The 27,933-nt window shown below is 43.2% G+C and overlaps 1 protein-coding gene across 7 annotated transcripts in view; it reads right to left on the bottom strand.

Moving 5' to 3' along the window:
- Positions 1 to 27,933, bottom strand: part of SLC8A3 (solute carrier family 8 member A3) — a 467,511-nt gene that overhangs the window by 76,536 nt on the left and 363,042 nt on the right. For 4 of the 7 annotated variants that reach the window (XM_077464631.1, XM_077464629.1, XM_077464633.1 and 1 more), the window contains one exon: positions 23,561 to 23,664. The exons of the other annotated variants lie outside the window; for them this stretch is intronic. In XM_077464631.1, the coding sequence (XP_077320757.1) occupies positions 23,561 to 23,664 (104 nt within the window). The remainder of the gene's footprint in view (positions 1 to 23,560; positions 23,665 to 27,933) is intronic. 7 annotated transcript variants of the gene reach the window in all.

Below are 27,933 nucleotides of genomic sequence, written 5' to 3'. Positions count from 1 at the left end.
TGACAGCAGCTCCGTGACATACAGCGCTGACAGCAGCTCCGTGACATACAGCGCTGACAGCAGCTCCGTGACATACAGCGCTGACAGCAGCACCGTGACATACAGCGCTGACAGCAGCTCCGTGACATACAGCGCTGACAGCAGCTCCGTGACATACAGCGCTGACAGCAGCTCCGTGACATACAGCACTGACAGCAGCTCCGTGACATACAGCGCTGACAGCAGCTCCGTGACATACAGCGCTGACAGCAGCACCGTGACATACAGCGCTGACAGCAGCTCCGTGACATACAGCGCTGACAGCAGCTCCGTGACATACAGCGCTGACAGCAGCTCCGTGACATACAGCGCTGACAGCAGCTCCGTGACATACAGCGCTGACAGCAGCTCCGTGACATACAGCGCTGACAGCAGCTCCGTGACATACAGCGCTGACAGCAGCTCCGTGACATACAGCGCTGACAGCAGCTCCGTGACATACAGCGCTGACAGCAGCTCCGTGACATACAGCGCTGACAGCAGCTCCGTGACATACAGCGCTGACAGCAGCACCGTAAGCAGCCCCAGGAGGAAGTCAGCACAGCACAGGGATGGTGTGATCCCCTCATAATAAGAACCCCCAGGAGGAAGTCAGCACAGCACAGGGATGGTGGGAGCCCCTCATAATAAGAACACCCAGGAGGAAGTCAGCACAGCACAGGGATGGTGGGAACCCCTCATAATAAGCAGCCCCAGTAGAAATATGACACCGCTCAACCTCTTCAAAGAGGAGGGTAGGGGCATATAGTACGGTGTGCTTTTTTGGGTCAGGGAAGTGAGCCAAATGAATTAAGAAGGTCTGTGTGCTTGATTCCAAAAATTGTTTATAGACATATACATGGTCTACTGATCACATGTGTTGAATTCCTCCGAGATCCATGCCTCATTCATTTTTAGAAATGTGAGGTAGTTAACACTGTGGTGAGCTAGGCGAGTACGCTTATCGGTCACAATCCCCCCTGCTGCGCTGAACGTCCTTTCGGACAGGACACTGGATGAGGGGCAAGCCAACAGTTCGATTGCAAATTGGGCAAGCTCTGGCCAGAGGTCAAGCCTGCCCACCCAGTAGTCTAGGGGTTCATCACTCCTCAGAGCGTCCACATCGGCCGTTAACCCAATGTAGTCGGACACCTGACGGTCTAGGCGTTCCCTGATGCTGGATCCGGATGACACCTGTCGATGGGTCGGCTGAAAGAATGACCTCATATCCGAAGTCACCAACACATCTTCAAACCGGCCTCTTCTTGCAGGCGCTGTTGGATTGGTACCCGCAAATCCTTCTCTGGGAGTGGGAATTGCTCCTCTGCCAGCGCACGCAAAAGCAGAATGCAGCATTTCTCGAAGCAAGGCCTGGAAGTGCTGCATTCTGACAGCCCTCTGCGACGGCGGTAACATTTCCGCCATTTTGTGTTTGTACCGGGGGTCTAAGTACGTTGCCACCCAGTACTGGTCCTTGACCCTCATGCTTTTTATACGGGGGTCCCTATTAAAACACTGGAGCATGAAGGCCCCCATTTGCACTAAAGTGGAAGCGGTGTGGTGGCCTGGCTCCTGCTCATCATCCAGGATAATGTCGTCCTCTTCATTCTCCTCTCCCCATCCTCGCACAACAGGGATCCCAGAAAGGTTTAAAGCATGCTCTTCTTGCTCCTGCTCATCCGCCCCGGCACCATCCTCCTCTGACTCCTCATCAGACTCCTGTTGTTGACTTGTCTCAGATAGAGTAGCCCCCCCTGGGAATTCATCCAGCATTGCGACTTCCTCATCTTCCCGCTCCTGCTCCTCCACAGCCTGATCAATGACACGACGCAATGCACGCTCCAGAAAGAAGGCATAAGGTACCATGTCACTGATGGCGCCATGGCTGCGACTGACCAGTTTGGTGATCTCCTCAAATGGCCGCAGAAGTCTGCATGTGTCGCGCATGAGCAGCCACTGGCGCGGTGAAAAAAAACCCAGCTCCCCAGAACCGTTTCTTTCGCAGAGTTCATACAGGTAGACGTTAACTGCACGTTTCTGCTGGAGCAGCCTATCAAGCATATAGAAGGTTGAGTTCCATCGCGTCGGGCAATCGCAAATAAGACGTCTGACCGGCAGATGGTGTCGCCGCTGAATGTCAGCAAGGCGAGCCATGGCCGTGTAAGATCTTCTGAAATGGGCCGAGATTTTCCTTGCCTGCCGCAAGATGTCCTGGACCCCAGGGTATTTGACAAGGAATCGCTGCACGACCAAGTTTAAGACGTGTGCCATGCACGGCACGTGCGTGATTTTGCCCTGTTTCAATGCGCTAAGCAGATTGGCACCGTTGTCACACACCACTTTACCAACTGTCAAATTGAGCGGTGTTAGCCACTCATCTGCCTGTGAACGCAAAGCTGAAAGGAGTGCCGGGCCAGTGTGGCTCTTTGCTTCCAGGCACAACAGACGCAGCACGGCATGGCAACGTCTCACCTGGCATGTGGAATAGGTTCTGGGGAGCTTGGGCGGTGCAGTGGAAGAGACGCTAGCAGCGGAAAAGGAGGAGGCAGCTGAGGAGGAGAGGGAGGAGGATGGAGTAGGAGGAGGAGAAGAAGAGTCAGGCCTGCATGCAATCCGTGGCGGTAAAACCAAATCTACACGGGTGCCACGGGTTACATGCTTGACGGCCGTCAGAAGGTTCACCCAGTGGGCAGTAAAACTGATATACCTTCCCTGCCCGTGTTTGCTAGACCACGTGTCTGTGGTCAGATGTATCTTGGCACCGACACTGTGTGCCAGAGATACATTCACTTGCCGCTGAACATGGCCATATAGCTCTGGGATGCCCTTCTCTGAGAAATACTTCCTTCCTGGGACCTTCCATTGTGGTGTTCCAATGGCCACAAATTTGCGAAAGGCCTCCGAGTCCACCAGTTTATATGGCAGTAGTTGGCGGGCTATGAGTTCTGACAAGCCAGCCGCCAACCGTTGGGCAAGAGGGTTATCCGGCGTCATCATTTTTTTACGCTCAAACATTAGGCCCACGGAAGCCTGCCTTTTTGCAGAAAAATGTGAGCTTGGCGTGATGGAAGGTGGAGTGGAGGACAATTGTGAGGAGAGAGGAGAAGGAGAAGTAGAAGACGAGGCTGGACGGTGAGAGCCTGCAGTGTGGCTTTGTGTGTTCCGTTGCTCCCACTGGGCTCGGTGATGGCTGCTCATGTGCCTTCTTAAGGCGGTCGTCCCTAGGTGAGTATTGGGCTTACCGCGACTAACGCGTTGACTGCAAAGATTGCAGATGGCAACGCTATTGTCAGCAGCGGACACGTTAAAAAAAGCCCACACTGCGGAGCCATGTGCCGGTGTCCTGGGAGCGCCAGATGTGACCGTACATGGTCGATGACTCGCTCCTGATACATTTGCAGTCTGCTTTGTCCCTGCTGTGCAATGTAAGTCATTGCTGCTTCTCCTCCCTATCTGCTGGTCCATATCTCCCTCTGAACTCCCCTCCTCTTCCTCTCTTGTGGGCACCCACGTGACATCACTAGACACGTCATCATCAACGTCACCTTCCCCACCGCTATAAGTAGAGTAGGCAGCAACACCGGGGACCAACCTCCTCCTTGGGCTGATCTGGGTACTGGCGTCAGACTGCTGAGTAGCGCTTGTTGCTACCTCCTCTTCCTGATCCAATACCAAGAGTGGCTGCGCATCAGAAATGTCCTCTTGATATGGATCGGAAAATAATTCCAGTGACTCAAGCGGAAGGTATGTGGTGGTGGTGGTGGTGGTCGTGTTGTTGGTGGTAGTGTCTTTGGGGGTGCACATAGCAGAGAGTGAAGAAGAGGGTGCAGATCGAGAGGATGAGGAGGGTGCAGAAGAGTAAGGCTGAGCGAGCCACTCAACCAAGTCTGGTGCATCCTTTAAAGTAATTGAACGCACCTTCTGCAACTTCCCACTTTGGCTCAAGCCTGTTGCTCCTGCCCTACCCCTACCACCCCTGCGGAAGGGCCTGCCTCTTCCTCTGCATGTCATTTTTTAAATGACCCTGTGACAAAACTCTTAGTCCCTATACCGCTGAAGGACTGCTGCAGTATAGGTGAGCGGTCAGCAGTGGTGCACGTCAACCCTATCTATTGTGGACCTATAGCGGTCCTTACAGAACAGCAGACTGTACCGCACTCAAGCCTATGTACCGTAGCACCCTATACCAAGTTACCAGTCCTTATAAGAACTTTTGTGGACCAAGCAGGTTGTGTATTAGTGTTTAGCAGACTGTACGTCAGTCCCTATACCGCTGAAGGACTGCTGCAGTATAGGGCAGCGGTCAGCAGTGGTGCACGTCAACCCTATCTATTGTGGACCGATAGCGGTCCTTACAGAACAGCAGACTGTACCGCACTCAAGCCTATGTACCGTAGCACCCTATACCAAGTTACCAGTCCTTATAAGAACTTTTGTGGACCAAGCAGGTTGTGTATTAGTGTTTAGCAGACTGTACGTCAGTCCCTATACCGCTGAAGGACTGCTGCAGTATAGGGCAGCGGTCAGCAGTGGTGCACGTCAACCCTATCTATTGTGGACCGATAGCGGTCCTTACAGAACAGCAGACTGTACCGCACTCAAGCCTATGTACCGTAGCACCCTATACCAAGTTACCAGTCCTTATAAGAACTTTTGTGGAACAAGCAGGTTGTGTGTTAGTGATTAGCAGACTGTACGTCAGTCCCTATACCAATGAAGGACTGCTGCAGTATAGGGCAGCGGTCAGCAGTAGTGCACGGCAACCCTATGTATTGTGGACCGATAGCGGTCCTTACAGAACAGCAGACTGTACTGCACTCAGGCCTATGTACCGTAGCACCCTATACCAAGTTACCAGTCCTTATAAGAACTTTTGTGGACCAAGCAGGTTGTGTGTTAGTGTTTAGCAGACTGTGCGTCAGTCCCTATACCGCTGAAGGACTGCTGCAGTATAGGGCAGCGGTCAGCAGTAGTGCACGGCAACCCTATGTATTGTGGACCGATAGCGGTCCTTACAGAACAGCAGACTGTAACGCACTCAGGCCTATGTACCGTAGCACCCTATACCAAGTTACCAGTCCTTATAAGAACTTTTGTGGACCAAGCAGGTTGTGTGTTAGTGATTAGCAGACTGTACGTCAGTCCCTATACCAATGAAGGACTGCTGCAGTATAGGGCAGCGGTCAGCAGTAGTGCACGGCAACCCTATGTATTGTGGACCGATAGCGGTCCTTACAGAACAGCAGACTGTAACGCACTCAGGCCTATGTACCGTAGCACCCTATACCAAGTTACCAGTCCTTATAAAAACTTTTGTGGACCAAGCAGGTTGTGTGTTAGTGTTTAGCAGACTGTGCGTCAGTCCCTATACCGCTGAAGGACTGCTGCAGTATAGGGCAGCGGTCAGCAGTGGTGCACGTCAACCCTATCTATTGTGGACCGATAGCGGTCCTTACAGAACAGCAGACTGTACCGCACTCAAGCCTATGTACCGTAGCACCCTATACCAAGTTACCAGTCCTTATAAGAACTTTTGTGGACCAAGCAGGTTGTGTATTAGTGTTTAGCAGACTGTACGTCAGTCCCTATACCGCTGAAGGACTGCTGCAGTATAGGGCAGCGGTCAGCAGTGGTGCACGTCAACCCTATGTATTGTGGACCGATAGCGGTCCTTACAGAACAGCAGACTGTAACGCACTCAGGCCTATGTACCGTAGCACCCTATACCAAGTTACCAGTCCTTATAAGAACTTTTGTGGACCAAGCAGGTTGTGTGTTAGTGATTAGCAGACTGTACGTCAGTCCCTATACCAATGAAGGACTGCTGCAGTATAGGGCAGCGGTCAGCAGTAGTGCACGGCAACCCTATGTATTGTGGACCGATAGCGGTCCTTACAGAACAGCAGACTGTACTGCACTCAGGCCTATGTACCGTAGCACCCTATACCAAGTTACCAGTCCTTATAAAAACTTTTGTGGACCAAGCAGGTTGTGTGTTAGTGTTTAGCAGACTGTGCGTCAGTCCCTATACCGCTGAAGGACTGCTGCAGTATAGGGCAGCGGTCAGCAGTAGTGCACGGCAACCCTATGTATTGTGGACCGATAGCGGTCCTTACAGAACAGCAGACTGTAACGCACTCAGGCCTATGTACCGTAGCACCCTATACCAAGTTACCAGTCCTTATAAGAACTTTTGTGGACCAAGCAGGTTGTGTGTTAGTGATTAGCAGACTGTACGTCAGTCCCTATACCAATGAAGGACTGCTGCAGTATAGGGCAGCGGTCAGCAGTAGTGCACGGCAACCCTATGTATTGTGGACCGATAGCGGTCCTTACAGAACAGCAGACTGTACCGCACCCAAGCCTATGTACCGTAGCACCCTAGACAGACCAAGTTACCAGTCCTGATAAAGAGCTTTGTGGAACAAGTGAGTTGTGAATGATTAGCAGACTGCAGCAGAAGGGCAGCAGTCAAGTATAATATTCTTTCTATATTTGGAAGAAAGAATATTATACGTGTACAAGCCTATTACCGTACCACTGATACCAGTCCTGAAAAGAACCTTTGTGGAACTAATAGTAACAGCAAGTCTTTAAAATTATCCTCACTGCCTGACACACTGCTTCCTGCCTGTCCCTATACAAATTGGCAAAAAAGAGTAGGCTGGAACGATTAGCTGGAACAGCTCTTTTGTGGACCTGATAGTAACAGCTAATGATGATGATGATGATGATGATGAAGAAAGACTAATCTGGCTGAGCTGTCCCTAAAATAGCAGCATACAGCGCTCTGTCCCTTTATCTAAACTGACAAAAGAAACTCAGGCTGCTGACCTAACACCTATACCAGTCCTGAAAAGAACTTTTGTGTACCAAATAGCTAGCGTTTTCTCTGTCCCTACTCCACACAGGATCCTTTCCCTACAGTGACAGAAGAAAGAATGTAAAATGGCCACCGGATCGGGTGTATTTATAGGTTAGGGGGAATGTCCAAGTGTCCATGAGCTGTCATGTCTCAATTGGTTGTCCTGTAACACATGATAAACGTGTCACGAAAGGTTAAAGTTCTTGTATACATTAAACACGTAAGTCCGCCGGGGCGAACGACGGAAAAAGGCGTTCGAACCCGCGGACGGCGAAAGTCGGAAATTCGCCGCGAAACGACCGCCGGGCGAACCGTTCGGCCATCACTACTTACAATACACATAAGTATAAACACATCTCCCAATAGTTTGCTAGGAGACAAAGGTGTGTTAATGAGCACAATAAAGTATTGGGTGAAAGAGGCGGGCTTTCCAGATCTCGGTAATCAGCATTCCTTTCACATACATCTGTCTACTGAGTCCCAAGCTGGCAGAGACCATCATGGCCTCCTTAATAATGTCCTTTTGCATTACATAACAGAATATCTTCCTAAATGCATGTACCTCCTTCAAATGCCAGCACCCATAGAGGCTAGTATTCAGTCCCCTCCAAAAGCTTCTGTCCTGGGTGAGTCTGTCACAGGGTTAGGTTATAAAAAAAATATCCCAAGCTTTGAACATCTCATGGGGCACTGTTCAATCTGAAAACAGAAAGAGTATGGCACAACTGTAAACCTACCAGGACATGGCAGTCCACCTAAATTGACAAGCCGGGCAAGGAAAGCATTAATCGGAGAACGAGCCAAGAGGCCCATGGTAATTCTGGAGGAGCTGCAGAGATCCACAGCTCAGGTGGAAGAATCTATCCACAAAACAACTATTAGTCGTGCACTCCACAAAGCTGGCCTTTATGGAAGGGTGGCAAGAAGAAAGCCATTGTTGAAAGAAAGCCATAAGAAGTCCTGTATGCAGTTTGCAAGATGCCATGTGGGGGACATAGCAAGTATGTGGAAGAAGGTGCTCTGGTCAGATGAGACTAAAATTGAACTTTTTGGTCTAAAAGCAAAACACTATGTGTGGCGGAAAACTAACACTGCACATCACCCTGAGCACATCATCCCCAACGTGAAACATGGTGGTGGCAGCATCATGTTTTGGGGATGCTTTTCTTCAGCAGGGACAGGGAAGCTGATCAGAGTTGATGGGAAGATGGATGGAGCCAAATACAGGGCAATTTTAGAAGAAAACCTGTTAGAGTCTGCAAAAGACTTGAGACTGGGGTGGAGGTTCACCTTCCAGCAGGACAACGACCCTAAACATAAAGCCAGGGCTACAATGGAATGGTCAAAGAATATTCATGTGTTAGAATGGCCCATTCAAAGTCCAGACATAAATCCAATTGAGAATTTGTGGCACTGGTGCGCAGTCATGTTGGAACAGGATGGGGCCATCCCCAAACTGTTCCCAAAAAAGTTGGGAGCATGAAATTGTCCAAAATTGTCTTGGTATGCTGATGCCTTAAGAGTTCCCTTCACTGGAACTAAGGGGCCAAACCCAACCCCTGAAAAACACCATAATCCCCCCTCCACCAATTGATTTGGACCAGTGCACAAAGCAAGGTCCATAAAGACATGGATGAGCGAGTTTGAGGTGGAGGAAATTGACTGGCCTGCACCTCAACCCAATAGATCACCATTGGGATGAATTAGAGTGGAGACTGCGATCCAGGTCTTCTCGTCCAACATCAGTGCCTGACCTCAACATTGCGCTTCTGGAAGAATGGTCAAACATTCCCATAGACACACTCCTAAACCTTGTGGCCTTCCCAGAAGAGTTGAAGCTGTTATAGCTGCAAAGGGTGGGCCAACTCAATATTGAACCCTACGGACTAAAGCCTCGTACACATGATCAGATTTTCGGATGACTGAACATCTGTTTTTGGTGGCATGCTAGTCTTATGTCGAAAGTGAAGAGGTTACACACAATACAAAAATTTTCATACGACAGAATACAACGTCAGAAGTGATGTAATGTGTTGAATAGTTTTGTATGTATTCTTTCATTTCTGAGCATGCATAGTCTTGCTCTTATGATTTTCTTTATATGAAAACTGCACCAATGAAACGAAAATCGGACATTGAGTTTACATCCGACAAAAATTTTATAGTCTGCACATCCAGCTTTTGTCTGACAAAAAAGCGAAATCGGCTGTCGAAAGCATGTAAAGGCAGGTGTCCCAATACTTTTGAAAATATAGTGTATGAAGGTGTAACCAGCCTTTTAGACAATCAAACTTCTTTACAACTGCAATGAAAGGGAGGGAATTGGCAGGTGGGGTCATGTTTGTGCAGAAGGCATGACTTAGAACCCTGTCAAAATACCCTTAAGCCCTTGTTTGCATTGGAGCAACTTGTCATGCGATTTGATCAGGTCAAATTACAAGTCGTACCCTATTGCTGGCAATTGCATTGCTCAATTCGGTGTAACGCTGACTCTGCACTACTTTTGCCAATCTCGGGTGCGACTTGCATAGATATTTGTGCATGAAGTCGCACAGATGTGTTCCAAGTCGCACCCAAAGTCGCACTGACATGCAGCTTTGAAATAGTGCGATTTCAGATAAAGTTGCACGATTTCAAAGCCACAGTCAATGTGAACGAGGGCTAAACCTTTGTAATTGGGCCAAAAATGCAAATTAAGTTTCTGCCATTCCAACTTTCCATCAAAGTAGCATATGAACAAATATCTCAAAACCACAGGTGTACTTTAACTGGCCAAAGGCAAGGTGGCTGCATTGAAGCTCCTAAAAATCTTCCAACCTTAGGTTAGGAAAACTTAGGAAAACTCAAGTTTCCTTCACTACATCTCTACCACCAACCAGCTGCTCCTTCCATTTGACATCATCTCATTTTGAATCATTATTGATCGATCTGTTCCACTGTGGTAATAGTTGCTTGTGTTAGGTGGTGTGAGCATCATTTAGACCAAACACCATGTTTTGTTTTTAACATGTCATGTCAATAAAAGCTAATTTTGTATTTCAATGCTTATTATAGGCTTACCTGTAGGTAAAAATGAGGGTATACAACCACTTTACCATAAAAAGGCTGATTACATCTGGGGACCCAATGCCTCTTTTTTTTAAGTAGGACAAAGAAAAACTCTTCTGATGCTCTGGAAAACCATTCATGGAATGACATCCAGTATGCTGATGATAATGTCTAATAATAAACATTTGCAGAGTAATGATATTTCACAGGATCAATATAGCAGCTTCAGAATTTTGCTAAAAGCCTCCATACAAGCCTGTTGTGTTTCTTAAAAGGTTGTAGAGTGCTTTGTTGAGACAGCAAAACAAGATTACTTCACAGAGATGGGGCAAAGGCCTTGATTCAGCAAGTATGAGTGATATGTGTCAACCTGCAAAAATAGATGTACCAAGTGCATTGTCAAGATTGTAGACACTGACATGTAGGTAATGACCTTCCATGAATTTCCACTGCAAAGAAGGGTTAAAAAGCTTGTTTGGCTGTACTTCTCCTGTGGACCTGTGGATCACAGGAGTGCAGTTCATTCTACACTCTTGTGATCCGTTATCAGCAGACAGTGGACTGAAACCCGCCATTGGCTGACATCACAGAGCCAGTCCAGGCTCAGGTAAGATCACAACAATGAAGTGGGCATCCGCCCACATGCCTGGACTGGCACCCAGCTGTTCCCGCCCCTCCACAACCCAGCGCTCCAGTGAGGAGGGGCAGAGCAGAGAGCTGGTGACTGACAGTCACCAGCTCTCTGCTCAGGGAGCCCTGAGAACTGAGCGATTGGCGGTGTTTGATCGCTCGGTTCTCAGCCTTAGAGCCAGCATGCTTAATTGAACAGATTGAGGCCAGGTTCACACTGGTATGACACGACTGCTGTACGACTGTCCTACTTTACCCTGCGATTTCGTTACTACTTCGATCCTACTTCTATCTGACTTGAATGAACAAGATAAGATTTTGCTCCGACTTAAAGCTAGTCTGACTTGTCCTTTGACCAATCAAAACAATCCCAGTGTGACAAATTCCTTTTACTGTTGCTGTAATCACCATGTCAGAAGTCAGATGGTTAGGACAAGGATCCGACTTTGATCCAAATTCAATGATATTCAATGGGCTGAAGTAAGACCAGAGTCGGACCAAAGTAGTGAAGGTACCTTTTTCAAAGTCGAACCGACTTGTATCGGACCAGTTAAGATGGCTCTCATAGGGAATCAATTTTTTTACACGCCATCGACATGTGATACCAAAGTCAGAGCATATGTTGTACCAGTGTGAACCCAGCTGCAAGCTGATTCGCTACCATGCACAGCTGCACCAGACTCTGAGTGCTCCAGTTTTAGTAGGCAGCTAATGTTTTAAAGTATAAGTTCACCTTTACAAAAAAAATAATAAATGCACATTATAATAAAAAGACCGATGAGAGATTTTCATCTGAAAATGCGACCGTGTGCATGCTCCATCGGAATTTAGCTGTCCGAATTTCCGTCAGCCAAAAATTGATAGCATGTTCTCAATTTTCCCGACGGAAAAACATTCTATCGGTAATTCCGACCCACCAAAAATCACGCATGCTCAGATTCAACTACGAGACAGAAGCTATTGGCTACTGAACTTCCTTTTTCTAGTCACATTGTACACGCTGTACGCCACCGCGTTATAAATGAACGGAATTTGATGTGACCGTGTGTAGGCAAGACAACTTGAGCCGAATTCCATCGGAATTCCGTTGAGAAAACCATCACAGCTTTTTCCCTAGGAGGTGCTTTCAAAGGAGTAGAGAGAGAGAGAGATCGCTGTTTCTGATCACTAGGAACAACTTATCTCTTACTTCTCCCCTGTCAGAACAGGGATCCGCCTTGTTTACATCAGCAGATCCCCATTTTGCCTCTCTTCACTGCGATCGCGGGTGGCCAGCGAACATCCGCCGGACCCGTGGACAAGCTTCCGTGGCGCATGCCTCTGGCAGCGGGTGCCTGCCTCCGGCAGTGGGCCCACGCCCAAAAAAGCTAGTACACGATCCAACATACCATTGGCTACAAGCACTGATTGTTTGCCAGCTTTCCAGCAAGATCATTCGACAGAAGCCAATTGTTAGACTGGCTTCTGACGGGCTTTAGACCAAGGGCCTGCCTGATTGGATACAGACTGCTTGGATTGTTCAGCTAAGCTTTCGCGTTACACAGTTTTGATCAACCTAAAAAGACTGTATAGAAGTTATACAATCAGATTTCAATGTGTATGGTAAGTTAAAATATGCAGTCCGTGAAACCAGAACAAATGGGCTAGGTTCCATCCATGCAGATTGCCGTTAATGTATTTTTCCAGCACGTTTTGTGTTTTCTTTAGTTTTTTGGGCTAATAATATCACAGTTCTGTTCATGAAGTGAAACTTTGATGCAACTTTACACTCTCTGGCACTCAAGTAGCATCAAAGTCACACAGGAACCAAAGTTGCATGTTAGGGTTAGGATCAGGGGTTAAGGGTTAGGGTTAAATCTTATGCCCTGTACACACGACCGGTTTTCCCGACGGAGTTCTGATGGAATTCCGCTGAAACTGTCTTGCATACACACGATCAAACTAAAGTCCGATCGTCAAGAATGCGGTGATGTACAGCACGTACGACGTGACTAGGAAAAGGAAGTTCAATAGCCAATAGCTTTCGTCTCGTACTTGCTTCAGAGCATGCGTCGTTTTTGGTCCGTCGGAACAGCATACAGATGAGCGGTTTTCCCGATAGGAATTGGTTCTGTCGGAAATATTTAGATATTTCAGATCATACAAAACAAATGCCTTTTAAAAAACATTTGGCATAACTAAATGCAAAGCAGCTTCATTATTATCCTATTAAAGAAGATGAGAATTTTGACATTTCATCAATTGCCACGTCACGAATGTTAATTCTAGATTACGAACGGTAGTTTACAAGACCAAACTCTTTCCAGATGTTCCTTGATTCCGAGCATGCGTGTTTGTACTTTCGACTTTTGTGTGATGGATTTGTGTACTGACCATCCGAAAATTAGACGAGGAGCCGTCATTCACTAAAAATTTACTAGCCTGTCATCTAACATTTGTTGTTCGAAAATTGGAAAACAGTTGTCGAAAGGAGTGTACTAACAGTAAGAATTTTGGAAAACGGCCTGTCAAACGACAATCCCCTTCTAACATCTGTATCGTGTGTACAAGGCTTAAGGCTGAGTTCACATATATGCGAATTGGATGATGGTTTCCCCGCATTCAATTCGCATGACAGAAGAGTGTGACCGGCTCTCAATAAAACCAGTTTCCACAGCTTTGGGGTGGCCAGCCTTACCCTTAATCCCAACCATAATATTTAACCCTAGCCTTTAACCTTGACCATAACATTTAACACTAGCACTTAACCCTAATATTTGACTTTGGGCACATAAAGGTTCCTGCATTAATTTGATACAGCTTTGATCCGACTTTGAAGCTATTTGAGTGCGTCAAAGTCACACTCCATTAAAAGAACTGTCAAACTTTCCTAGTAGCCAAAAAAATGCATCAAAATCACAATGCTTACTTTTTTAATGTAGGTCCATTGAAGTCTATTACATGCTAAATACAATTTGCTGCAGAGAAAGAAGTTCCTGACCCTTTCCAAAAAATGCACCGGCTCAAAACACAGATGTGAACTAGATCCATAGGAACCACCACTGAAGAGAGAGCCGTTCCAGGTGAGCACATTAGCCATCCATCCACAGCATAACCAGGGTTTAGATGAAGGTCCTAGCACAGCTCCTCTGCACATACACAATAAAAATAAATCCGGAATACGCTGCAACGCTTCACCTTTATTGATCCTTCATGTAAAAGACATCACAGACGGTTTGGGATGCAGTAAAAGTTGGTGTCAACTTTTACTGTACCCGGCACTGTCTGTGATGTCTTTTACATGAAGGATTAATAAAAGTAAAGTTTTCCAGCGTATTCTGGATTTTGTTTGATTGTGGATCTATAGGAAACCATTTTGAATGGACTGTATTGCATTTCTGCAAAATGTAAAACGCACTTAAAAAACACATAGGTGTGAACCAAGGGTAGCTCTAAACACCGACGCATGCCCATTTCTGATCATTCCTTACAGTCTCCCATTTGGAACGCTTGGGAATGCATGGGTGAGAAGATAACCAGTCTGCTGTGAGCTCCCATGTGCTGCTTAGCTTCAGTAAGACCCATTTACTGAATGCCTAATAGTAAGCAAATATTTTTGGTACCACTGAACTATACAAGTTTTGTGTTTACTAATGCCAGAGATCCCTTTTAGTCCAAATCGAACCATATGAGAAATTTACTACTGCCTTATATTTGTGTAATTTACAAAATGTAAAAACTATAGTTGCAAGATAATGTGCAGAATCCCAGGATATGATGGAACAAGCGTTTCCACGCCATATTTTAAGCTAAAAGAATGTAATTAAATTATACATTTTATTGACTGCATCTGAGTAGATGAAAGTGCATAGATAGCTCAGATATATTGTTAACTCATGGAGCCAGCAGTAAATACTATACTTTGCCCATCTCTGTTTTATACAAAATAACCACTAGAGGGCACTGGTTAGTTCTTATACTGCTTGTAATAATGAACTTACTCAAGTCAGGACTATAAAAAAGCTGGCATTATATACAGCATATAAATCAGATGGCAGATGCTTTGCAAGAAGACAAAATAAGAGCACAAAATATCACAACGTGCTGGGGCTTCCTTTTTGTATGGGGATATTTTCAGCCTTGAAGCTCTGGGGATTTTAGAGAGCACAAAAAGATGCATTCTTCTGCAGTGCTGACAGCATGCTGTTCTGAATAGCAGCTAGCATGGGTGGATCTTTCTGGAGAAGTATTCCCTGCAGTGCATGCATTGCCATAGTACAGCTCTGCATTCTCACTGGCTATTCTATGATCGTTTGCCTTCACATAAGCACAGTTGTTAGATAACGATTTCACTGTAACTGAGGATTCCCCGACATTTCCCATTTTGTAAAATATCTCCAGCTACTCTAGATAGTCACAGCAGCTATAATACATGTACCTTTTAATATTTAATCTAAAGAGTGACACCAGGCAAGTAGAGGTGGCAAAAAAATATATATAAGCCAGTGTTATTCAGTGAACATTCCACTTAATACATTATAACCTTGCTACAAAAAATTAAAACCCAAGCTCATCATTCCAGCAATGCTAGGCATCGGGTGTTTAAACTTATATTTTTTGCCACTCCAATCCCTTCTGCTGCTCTTATAATGCTGGTGGCTATTATTATGAATAGTACACAGTATCGTTATTACCTACACATTCTATGGTATGCCCTATGTTACCCATGTACCAGACATGGGGCTTGTTAATTTACCACTCTTGACCCAAATCAGAGCCCAGGGGGTGCTTCACATCCTCCCTCATTCTTTAACCACTTGCCGACTGAGCACTCTCACTCCCTTCCTGCCCAGGCCAATTTTCACTTTCAGTGCTGTCACACTTTCGAAGATAATTACTCAGTTATGCAGCACTGTACCTAATTTAATTTTTTTAAATTTTTTGAGACAGATAGAGCTTTCTTTTGGTGGTATTTAATGACCACTGTTTTTTTTTTTTTTTTAAAGAAATGAAAAAAGACCGACAATTTTGAACCGGTTATAAAATTTTGCAAATAAGTAATTTTTCTTCTTCACTGATGTGCGCTTATAGGCTGCACTGATGGCCACTGATGAGGCTGCATTGATGGGCACTGATGAGGTGGCACTGATGGGCACTAATCTGCACTGATGGACACTGCTTTAGCACTGGTGGGGCTGCACTGATAATGGGAACACGGCTCACCACCGTTCGCCATGCTGCATGCCCTCCGGGGGGCGCACGAGCGGCGTGACCGAGAGGGCATCATATGACATCCACCCGGAAGTAGGAGGGTCCCACCAGGCCATCAACCTGCTATAGGCCAGGTGGGAACTGGTTAAAGTACTGGGATTTGACCAACAAGGAAAGGTTAAAGCAGGATTATTTTCTAAACGCAGTTGGCCTGTGTGCAAGATCTTACGTTGGGCCCCATTGGTTGAGAAAAAAAGTGGGTGTGATTCTTACTGCACTAAATATTGGACGTGGCTTAAAGGAGTGTGGTTAAATGACGTCTGAGACGACTTATACTGTATAGTATAGAATTAGGCAACATAGAATAGAGAATGTACAGCACAGTCTACTGACTGCTATGCTATGGTTTAGACAAAATAGGGCCTGGGGTACGATAAAGGGATTGTGGAATTAAAATAAGTCCCATTTTTGATGTCAGTCTCATCCCCAGCAATAAATCTCAGTGAATGTGTTAGCTCCAGCAATGAAAAAACCTCAGCAAGTGTCGGGGTCAGCAATGATAACCCCCAGAATATGTCAGGGCCAGCAATGATAACCTTCAGCAACAAACCACATCAAATGTTAGAGGCAGTAATAACCCCCAGCACAGCAATAAGCACCCCCAACACAATAATAGAGTGTGAAGAAAGTGTGTGTGAGGGGAGAAAGCAGGGAAGGGGGAAGAAATGGAACAGGGGGCTTCCACAAAAAACAAGAGATGTGGCCTACAATAAAAAATGAATGCCAATACTGACATGTACTATACATGTTTATGTATTGCGACAGCCTCTGCCAGTCCATGAAAGAGTCGTGGATGGTGCTTACCTGCCGCCTAGGTTGTGGGATTTCATAAGATAAACTGATTGCACTGGTAGGCCACAATTACCTCTATGCATGTTCTCTGATTGAAGCTGATCTCCCACAGTATACTAATAATTATAGGTTAACTGGTCATGCATCGACGAGATGTACCAAACAAAGTTCTTTTGGTGAAACCAATCTTCCTTTAAATGCCTCTTCATTTTTTTTAGATCATTCACAATTTAGAGATAGATTACTCCTTTTGGAAGATGCACATTAAATGGTCTTCTGGTTTATCATACACCCATAAGTTTTGAGAAAACATACATGTAGTGATTTGTAAATATGGTCTAGCAACACATGGTGGTGGATGGGTCATGATGTTTTCAAATTACAGGCTAACAAGTAGATTTTCCAATTAAATACCAGTGCATCTAAAGGGGAGGGTACGTTACTTTATTATATCTAGCTTAGAGTAACTAATCTCTCTGGACATTGTGGGACTTCATATGTTTGGCCCAGGTATGAACTGCAGTTCTGCAAATGCCAGTTTAGTGTTTACAGGAGTGGAAGGTAGTCGGAAAGTCCACAAAGGTAAGGAATTATTTTAATCTGTAGGCAGACGCCTTCTAGGATCATATTTATCATCTTCCTTTCCATATCACGACATCTATGACACGTATGCCAAACTGAAAGTGGCTGCAACTTGCTATGGGGTGAGGGACCAGGAGCGCTGGCAGAAGACCCGAGAAGAGGAGGATCAGCGTTGCTCTGTGCAAAACCATTGCAGGTAAGTACAGTGCCTTGCGAAAGTATTCGGTCCCCTTGAACTTTTCAACCTTTTGCCACATTTCAGGCTTCAAACATAAAGATATAACATTTTTATTTTTTGTGAAGAATCACCAAGTGAGACACAATTGTGAAGTGGAACGAAATCTATTGGATTTTTGAAACTTTTTTAACTAATAAAAAAATGAAAAGTGGGGCGTGCAAAATTATTCGGCCCCCTTGCGTTAATACTTTGTAGAGCCACCTTTTGCTGCGATTACAGCTGCAAGTCGCTTGGGGTATGTCTCTATCAGTTTTGCACATCGAGAGACTGAAATTCTTGCCCATTCTTCCTTGCAAAACAGCTCGAGCTCAGTAAAGTTGGATGGAGAGCGTTTGTGAACAGCAGTTTTCAGCTCTTTCCACAGATTCTCGATTGGATTCAGGTCTGGACTTTGACTTGGCCATTCTAACACCTGGATACGTTTATTTGTGAACCATTCCTTTGTAGATTTTGCTGTATGTTTGGGATCATTGTCTTGTTGGAAGATAAATCTCCATCCCAGTTTCAGGTCTTTTGCAGACTCCAACAGGTTTTCATCCAGAATGGTCCTGTATTTGGCTGCATCCATCTTCCCCTCAATTTTAACCATCTTCCCTGTCCCTGCTGAAGAAAACTGCCACCACCATGTTTGACAGTGGGGATGGTGTGTTGAGGGTGATGAGCTGTGTTGCTTTTATGCCAAACATATCGTTTTGCATTGTGGGCAAAAAGTTTGATTTTGGTTTCATCTGACCAGAGCACCTTCTTCCACATGTTTGGTGTGTCTCCCAGGTGGCTTGTGGCAAACTTTAGACAAGGCTTTTTATGGATATCTTTGAGAAATGGCTTTCTTCTTGCCACTCTTCCATAAAGGCCAGATTTGTGCAGTGTACGACTGATTGTTGTCCTATGAACAGACACTCCCACCTCAGCTGTAGTTCTCTGCAGTTCATCCAGAGTGATCATGGGCCTCACTTTTCTGAGCTGAAAGTTTAGAGGGACGGCCAGGTCTTGGTAGATTTGCAGTGGTCTGATTCTCCTTCCATTTCAAAATGATCGCTTGCACAGTGCTCCTTGGGATGTTTAAAGCTTGGGAAATCTTTTTGTATCCAAATCCAGCTTTAAACTTCTCCACAACAGTATTACGGACCTGCCTGGTGTGTTCCTTGGTCTTCATGATGCTCTCTGCGCTTTCAACAGAACCCTGAGACTATCACAGAGCAGGTGCATTTATACAGAGACTTGATTACACATAGGTGGATTCTATTTATCACCATCAGTCATTTAGGACAACATTGGATCATTCAGAGATCCTCGCTGAACTTCTGGAGTGAGTTTGCTGCACTGAAAGTAAAGGGGCCGAATAATTTTGCACGCACCACTTTTCAGTTTTTTATTTGCTAAAAAAGTTTAAATTATCCAATAGATTTCGTTCCACTTCACAATTGTGTCCCACTTGTTGGTGATTCTTCACAAAAAATTAAAATGTTATATCGTTATGTTTGAAGCTTGAAATGTGGCAAAAGGTTGAAAAGTTCAAGGGGACCGAATACTTTCGCAAGGCACTGTATAACACGTTTGTTATTTTAATAGTAAAAAACAATTGACCTTTAAAAACGCTTTAAATAATCTGAAATCCCACCCTGACAAACTTGCGAGTACTTGCACAGTTTGAGCATCTGTTAAGACCTTATTAAAGAGCTTTTTCACTTTTAAAAACTAGAAGGTCCACTATTGCTGATTGCTGATTTATTGATAATTTAGTTGATTTAAAGAGCCCCTAAGCAGGCTTTACACTTTAGAGTTGTTTAGGTCTGCAAGAGTGATGTATCCTAACTTTAACAACCCAATTGCTTGCAGATTTTCAAGTCTCATTGCATCACATTAAAAAAGCAGGGCAGTAATCTTACATTTGCTATATTGGCTTGTTTTAAAACCACTGAATAACCAGGAAGTATGAGCCCTGGTACTTGGCGATGTAGGAGACATATGTATAGGCTTTCGAATTTCTAGCTAAAAGTGAAAAAATGTCAACAATGTACTAAATCATAAAATTAATTTACAGTGAAGATACAGTTCCATGTTAAAAACAGATATAATAGTATATGCAAATTCCATTTATTTTTCTCCTGAAGAAATGCTTTTCTGGATTCTGGATACTGTGTTCAGAAGACCTTAGCTGGCAAGTGTAAAATCAAATTAATGGGCATGTTGCAATCTAGCCACGCATAAACTTGTTTATAATACATCATGCCAGCAGCGCTTCAGTGATTTAGACAGACCTGTACAGCATTTCTTGGAAAACTTGCAATAATTAATTCATTTAATGGACCCTGGACAAAAAAAATAATTCTCTATTGATAATTCCTTGGAACTGAAAACTGCTGAGCAATTTGACAATATTATATATGTGATTAGGCCAGAACCTTAGTAAATGGAAAAATCTATACAATTCTAAACGTTGTGGTTTAGTATAGTGCTGTACAGGTTATAAGTAGATGTTTTTGGAGTGGTTTGCTAATTTATTGGAGAAAATCTGTACAAACTATGGAAACCATGCCACCAGGAAAGCCAAAAATGCTCATAATACAAACAATAATGGAAAACAGAAAACAGCTTGGGCTATGAACAAATTAGCTTGCCAGTAACTCCATATAATAATTTCAGATCCTGAAGCCTTGTTTGGCCCAATCCTTCTCTATTGGCCAGTGAGTGTCAGAACATGTTCATCTGATCTGGCTGTTATTGATCAGATAAGGGAATGTAGGCCACACCTTAATGGTTTTCTCCTGTAAGAGGCCAGTTTCAGGGATGTCGCTAGAGTGTTCTGATTTCTAAATAGGAACAAGCATGCGCATTCACCTGATGTAAATCAGCATGCTTGTGCAACAGTTGTTCATCAGGGAAGATCATTAGTCTATCAACAACCTATTAACCGCTTTACCAGCTGCAATGTGTATCAGCTGAAAAAATTAATGAATCGCATACAAGAAAATGGCATTACAGATTAATCTGGTAATATATGCTCTGAAATACTCTGACCATTGCTGATCACAACGGAGATATAATTTAGTTAACCAAACCACCTATGTCAAAAAAGAGGTATTTCCTTTAATTTACTTCCAGGATGCAGATTGTGCCTATTATTCTCACTAACACCAACTACGGGTCACTAGTTCTCCTACTGACACCAACTATGAGACACTATTGCTCCGTCTGAGATAATACATTGAGCAGCATTGCTCCCACTGGCACGAACCATGGGGCACTACTCAACACTGAAGAAATGGCTGCACTCCAAGATGCATCAAAATTCTTGTTTAATAAACAAACATCCCAAGTGTTACAAACAGTTCAAATGGTAGACGGGTTTCACACACAGGTGCGCTTATTCATTACAAAGATAAGTCAGCAATGGGGCATTGGGCACTACTCCTCCCACTGACACCAGACATGGAGGGTCACTGTTCTTGCTCCCACTCTCCACCTATGCCAGGGCTTTCTTCCTTAGATTGACCACCAATGCATGAACATTTTTAACACTCACTGACCACCAACCACGATCACTGCAATATTTTTTAAACTCCCACCAACCACTGACCTTGGGACACATTTTACTCCCACTAACCTTAGATCATGATGCATTTTACACCTGCTGACACACTTCGTTGCCCCCATAACAGTCTGAAGGACAAAGTAGAAGTCAAGAAGTAACCCTTTGTCTAAAAGGTTTCAGGACCCCTGCCATAACAAATCACCTATTGAGTATAACAGCCAGTTATCAGCGGCCTTAGACTATACAGTAAATATCCTTTGTATGTTTGTTTTTTTACCAATAATTGCTAGATAGAACAGCATTATGTTAGGTAAACTTGATTTACATACAGAATAAAATTATTTGTGAGTAGGAAATTGACATTATAGAGAGTGGTGCTGTGTCTGCACTCTCCAAGTACTTCTGTATTTTGTCAGAGAATAGCTGGAGATATTTATTATTCAACATAAACCTGCTCATAATGGGACTGAAAAAAGCTGTACTCTTGTACCTTAAGGCTGGATTCACACCTATGCGAATTGGATGTGGGTTTCCGAGCCTAAGTCTGTCTGTAGAAAAATACGCTGATCAGCCAAAACGATATGACCACTCACAGGTAAAGTGAATAATATTGCGTATCTCATTACAATGACATCTGAAAGTGGGTGGGATATATTAGGCTTCAAGTGAACACGTTGTTTCTGAAGTTGAAGTGTTGAAAGCAGAAAATTGGGCAAGTGTAAGGATTTGAGTACTTTGACAAGGGCCAATGCCTAGACAACTGGTGCTAAATGCTAAAACTGCAGGTCTTGTTGGATAATCAAGATTCGCAATGGTCAGGACCTACCAAAAGTGGTGCAAGGAAGAAAAAACAGTGAACCAGTGACAGGGTCATGGGCAGCCAAGGCACGTTGATCCACGTGGGGAGCAAAGGCTGGCCTGTGTAGTCAGATCCAATAGAAGAGCTACTGTAGCTCAAATTGCTGAACAAATGAATGCTGGTTCCGATAGAAAGGTGTCAGAACACACAGTGCATTGCAGATTGTTGTGTATGGGGCTGCATAGCCACAGACCTGTCAAAGTGCTCATACAGACCCATTTTATACTAAAAATGCCTACAATGTACACAGCATTATAAATGGACTGATGAGCAATAGAAGAAGGTGACTTGGTCTGATGACTGAAGGTTTTTTTTTAGGTTATGTGCATGGCTGGTTGTGTGTGCATTCCTTACTTGGGGAAGTAATGACACTAGTGCACTATGGGAAGAAGGCATGCTGGTGGAGGCAGTGTGATGCTTTGGGCAATGTTCTGCTAGGAAAACCTGGGCTCGGCCATTCATGTAGATGTTATTTTGACAAATACCACCTACGTAAACATTGTTGCTGACCAATTACACCCCTTCATGGAAACTTTATACCCCAATGGCAGTGGCCTTTTTCAGCAGGATAATGTGCCCTGCCATACTGAAAAAATGGTTCAAGGATGGTTTGAGGAACGCAACAAGTTTGAGGTGTTAACTTGGCCTCTCCAGATCTCAATCCAATTGAGCACCTGTGGGATGTGCTAAAAAACAAGTCTGATCTATGGAGATTCCAATTCACAACTTGGGGGAATTGGCGGATCTGCTACTAATAGCTTGGTACCATATACCACAGCATACCTTCAGAGTACTAGTAGCTTCCATGCCTTGATGGGTCAGGGCTGTTTTGGTGGCAAAAGGGGGACCCGTTGATCATAAAGTTATGGCTGATCAGTGTAGGTCTGAATGTGTTTATATTGCGGTTAGCACCATGGCTGTGTTTAAATATTATGCAGTAACCTTTCAATCCCTATGACAAGTCATAGCACATGATTTAAACGAACATATTAAAGTTGTTACCTTAAAAATAAAGACTTATTCTCTGAAACGACCTCATTTGTACCAAGGGACATAGTCTGATGGATGGGCACACCCTTTTAAACAGTGAGGCTGATTTAAGGATTTGAAAATCTTTACTTAATAATTGCACCTGTAATCATTTTGAATGCTCAATCATGTGCAGTTAAAAACATAAACAGGATTTTGCTTTTCGTATGATTGGATAATTGTATTGAATCTTCACTAAAATGTATTAAGTGAATATTCCATACTCTTTTAATAAATCAGCCTCATTGTTTAAGCTTTACAAATACAACAGTATCCAAGAGGACATACATAAACATTATTTTACCAAAGTCACAAAATGTCAGACACAAATGATCCATAACAGAAGCTAATGGCCATCGGGGTAAAATGTAAACTGGGCACAGAGCATGTAAAGCAACTACATAACGTATATAAGCCATGCACCATATCTTCTCGTTTATGTAATTTATTATGCAGTAAATGGATACAGCCAAGATGAATAGAAAGGGATCTGCATAAATTATTTGGATTAAAAAAATGAATGCAAAAGAAAGTGAGAAGGTACGAAATGAGCTAAGGTGTAGATGACCGAAAAATGGTGAGAGCGGGAATACACAGGAAGGGAGACATGATAAAAAAAAGTTTTTGAACAAAAAAAAAAGAACAAAACGGGGAAAAATGTTATTGGTTTAATTTGTTTTTAGCCAGGAAAGTTGATAGTTTATTAGCTCACACCTGATATTCCGCGTTTCATCCATTTCGGTTCACCAAGAGCAATGTAGAAACTTTCTTGCCTTTCGTACTCCTCCTCATCTATTATTTTTACCCTTATCGTTTTCCTGTGGGAACATAAGAGGTACAGTGGTGTACAGAGTTACAGTGACATATCACAAACATCACATTATGTGGGCATATCCTGAAACATGAGCAAAAAACGTATTTTTCTTTCAGAATTATGCAAGACGGTAAAGGAGAACGTTTGGCTGTTTTGGATTTGTCAGGTTCAGTCAAGGTTGGTTTGTCAGGAAATATAGTGAAGAGTTTGTCTTAGGAGATACTTTATTGAGCGAGGAAGAGACTAGGTAATCGCCTTACTAGTTGTCACTTCAAATTGGACACAAAAGAGTCAATACTGGGAGGCAGAATAAAAAAAAAAAAAAAAAAAAAAAAAAAAAAAAGCTACAATAAGGAGACAGATGTACCAGGAATTGAAGGGTAGCATTTGAAATGCAGTCTCAATATGAATACTCTTTTGACCAGTACATTCACAGCAGCATCTTATATGCAGAACAATGGTATTATCCTGTGACCTTTACATTGAAGTCAGTATATTTTGGAAGGTACCATTTGACCCCCACCTACAGGAGGAATCCACAGTAGACTCCACTGATAACAAGAACAATGGGCTTTATGATCAAATGTGTCTTTTGTCATATATTGTTATTTAAACTGTTCTTTTACAGCTATTACAGTACATAATACCTTGTTGACTTTAAAGCGCAATACCATTTGGAGGAAAAATAAATAAAAATTGATAGGAAAGAAATGAGAGCGTGGTCCCTGTTGTCTGCTTGTTTGCATACTCTGGGGTAATCAGGCTTATCCTTCACTCACAATGTAAGTCATTGACCTGCATGTGTATAGCAGAGGTCAGGACAAGTGATCCTTATATGATTGATCCAGGTCCATAACTTATTGTGTGTGAAGCAATGTTAAACTCAGCACCAGAGTATGCACTTTCAAATCACAAGTCAGCAATGGCAGCTCCCATAATTGCCAACAGCTTTGCTTTTATCTTGTTTTCTCCAGCTGCCTTTTGATGTCCCTCATGCCATGACATCAAAAGCTAGTAACTGCAGAGGCCAAGTAGAATAATGCCAAAAAATGGTGGCAGAATTCCTGTTCTTAGCACATTGCTACTTTAACGCTTTGGTTAGATTACTGCAATGATAACTTCATCTGACAGATGCATCAGAACCAGCACCAGAGGTTCCTGGGCACTGTAGTTCTCACCGTGGTATCTGTGTCACATGATACCTCCTGAACACAACTATAGTCAAATAATCTTACAGAGACTCCAAAGGCATCAAGGGAGACCCGATAAACTGAGAAATGAAATGTAGCCCTGTATCCTGAAAAAATGACATCTTTTAAATACATTTAGCATAAGAACCTCAAACATTCCGCAATACCCTATTACAGTGCTCAGACAGACAGTGATGGCCATGGCCAGAAGTTCACCCAATTAGGCTTTATTGAATTGAAGAGTGCTGGCAGTCTAACTAACAGGGAGCATGCATAAAGGAGGAGATGACACATACATGACCTCATCAGTTTGCAGTTCAGCTAATAGGCTGGAATGCAGGGGGTTGACATACTTCTTTCCCTTAACTGTAAGGCCTTATGCACACTGGACGTTAAAATAAGGTTATAAAAACGCTAGTAACTTTGCAGTGAATTTTTCAACGTTTTTGCAATAGCATTTCTTTCCCGTTAATTAACAGTTTTCCGTGTTAGCGTTTTTTAGTGCTTTTTTTTATTTGAACAAAAAAAAATATATATTTTTTTTATGCAGCAAAAACATCATAAAAAGCTGGTGAGCCACGTTTTTGAGAGTTTATCGGCGTTTATCAGCGTTTTTTGACGGAAAAACAGGTGAAAAACTCCTCTCGGAACCCACTAGTTTTGTTTTGTTTTTAAAGCCAAAAAATGCCTCAGCTAAAAACATGCATGGACACATAGGATGACATGATGGGGAGTTTATTGACTGTAGAAAAAAATGTCTGAAGCCAAAAACAGCTGCTGTAAAAATATCCAAAAACAGTGTGTATGAGGCCTAATAGAATAAATAAACAATGTCACTCTTCAGGCGCTACTGTATGACAGAATCACAACATTTTGTAAAGGTAAAAAAGTTTGCATATAGGTATTTCAATTGTGTATTTAGCAAGTTGGCCTGGTGTTCCCTTTAATATCTCGAAAACATTGCTGACAACAACTTAACAAAAGTAACCAAGTAACATTAAGGCCTGGTTTACACTGGTGCAGTGCAACTTTGACCTGCTTTTCAATGCAATTTTCTAGTGCACTGCAGCACGACTTTATGCGATTTTGATATGTTTTGTGTACTGCAACTCATCCCTGCTGTCACTGGGGAAACCTTCCTCCTATGACAACATAGGGTATGGTTTCTGAGAATATCATGTGAAGTCATAGTGATGTCACCTGCACGCCTTTTTTTTTTATGTTGGCTCTTCTCTTTTCAGTCTTTACATTCAGCTGTCAGCAGGTACCAACGACCAATGGTTCATCCCTGCCACTGACAGCAGCGATGTGTGACTGGTTGCTAGGATGCTAGCAGGTGCCACCTCTTAGCACCCCAGCATAAAGCGCATACACAGATGCATGAGAAAGCACAGGTAGATGTGATTTTAATGCATTTCTATTGAAGTCTGTGGACCACAACATCGCTCACCGCATCGCACCAAAGTAGCACACCCTTTCCCAAAGTCACATCACTGCTGCACTGCAATAATGTGATTGGGCACCATTGGAACTAATGTTTTTTTTTTTCCCACTGTCTTGCGATTCGGCGAGACCCAAGCATCTGAAATCATATCCATGTGAGCCACGCCTAACTAATTGACAGAACTCAAAGATAAGACACTACATACAATGTGTTTAAATAATATATTGCTTTTTTCTTTGTATGAATGGGAGGGCAATAGGCTGAAAGATCGTCTAATTACATTAGGTCATTAGCAACATTCATGAAAGTATGACAATCAATAAAACAAAGCTTTTTCATGTTAGTTAAGGGCAGCTGCAATCATTATTTATGTAAAATTTAGCCTGAGACAAAATAGTCTGACCTATATTTTAAAAAATGCAAACAGTACAGATATATTGAAAATGAAGACATTCAATAAAAACTGGCCTCTATGCAATAATACGAAGAGAAATGTGCAAATTACAGTAACCAACAGCAATCATGTTTCATTGTTCTAGCTGATGACAGCTGAAATTTGGTTGCTCTGGGCAAGAGAGAGCAGTATTGCCTCGTGCAGCTTTAGTAAATAAGCTGCCATAAATAGTAAAAAAAAAGAAGTATCATAAATGAGGTCTGTAGCATAAAATCCATGCAGAACTTTTTGTTTTCTAACAAGGAACACCTGATAAATCTGACTTAATTATTTTAAGAATGTGCTTTAGTTCAATGGTTTTCAAAAAGGGGTTTGTGAACCTCGGGGTGTACTGTACCTTGAGGTATAGATGGGCTCAGGTACAGCATGCAATACAGATGATCACTGATCAACTCCTCCATAAATGAAAATGGTACTTACTTAAATTTTTTTCCTGCATCAAACAATGGGTTGCTTTACCAAGTCAAAAGTGGTGGCAATTGTGAATATTCAAGAATGGGTTACCAGAATAAGTACTGCTTTTGACATCTAATAAAGCAATTTTACTAAAGCCAATACATAAATTGGAGTATCTTGCCCAAAAAGGTGGACAATCAACACTCTATTTTGTACTCAATACAGATTTTACATTACAGGCTGGCAACATGCGTAATGTTTAAGCATAACATACATAAAATTACAATACGCACCATAAGGGGCTCTTTCTACCTTCCCAGAGCTAGAATACCCATTGTACCAATTTGCTAAAGAGCCTCTTAAAAGTCTGGTGCTGATTGGCTGCTCAGGCACTAAGCGTTACATAATTTGAGGCTTGGAGAAGTGTTTTATTTTTTTAAGGTGTTTCAGTCTGGATGGGAGCAAAGGGTGGCACTGGGAAGATAGAATCAGACTATTTAGAGTGCATGCTGTACAATCTCTGTTATTTGTATTACTTGCAAGTGTAAAATTGCTTACATTTATTTTTTTTTAACTATTTTCTTTGTTTTCAAATAAAAAAAAAAAAAAAAAGAATTACAAAATAGAGATATGACAATGTCTTGCATTAGGCAAAAAGCAAGATAATCACTAGTGTTACAATATAGTATCACATATTAACTTCAAATACATTATGATGTCATAGTCATATACAAAAGATTTTAATCCAATTCTTTCCATTTAATAATTAATCTTCTAGATGTACCAGAT

This window comes from Lithobates pipiens, unplaced genomic scaffold, assembly GCF_037356315.1.
Source record: "Lithobates pipiens isolate NorthernLeopardFrog02 unplaced genomic scaffold, aLitPip1_a1.2 Scaffold_30, whole genome shotgun sequence".
NCBI classification, from domain to species: domain Eukaryota; kingdom Metazoa; phylum Chordata; class Amphibia; order Anura; family Ranidae; genus Lithobates; species Lithobates pipiens.
This window is presented reverse-complemented; position numbering and strand designations above follow the sequence as displayed.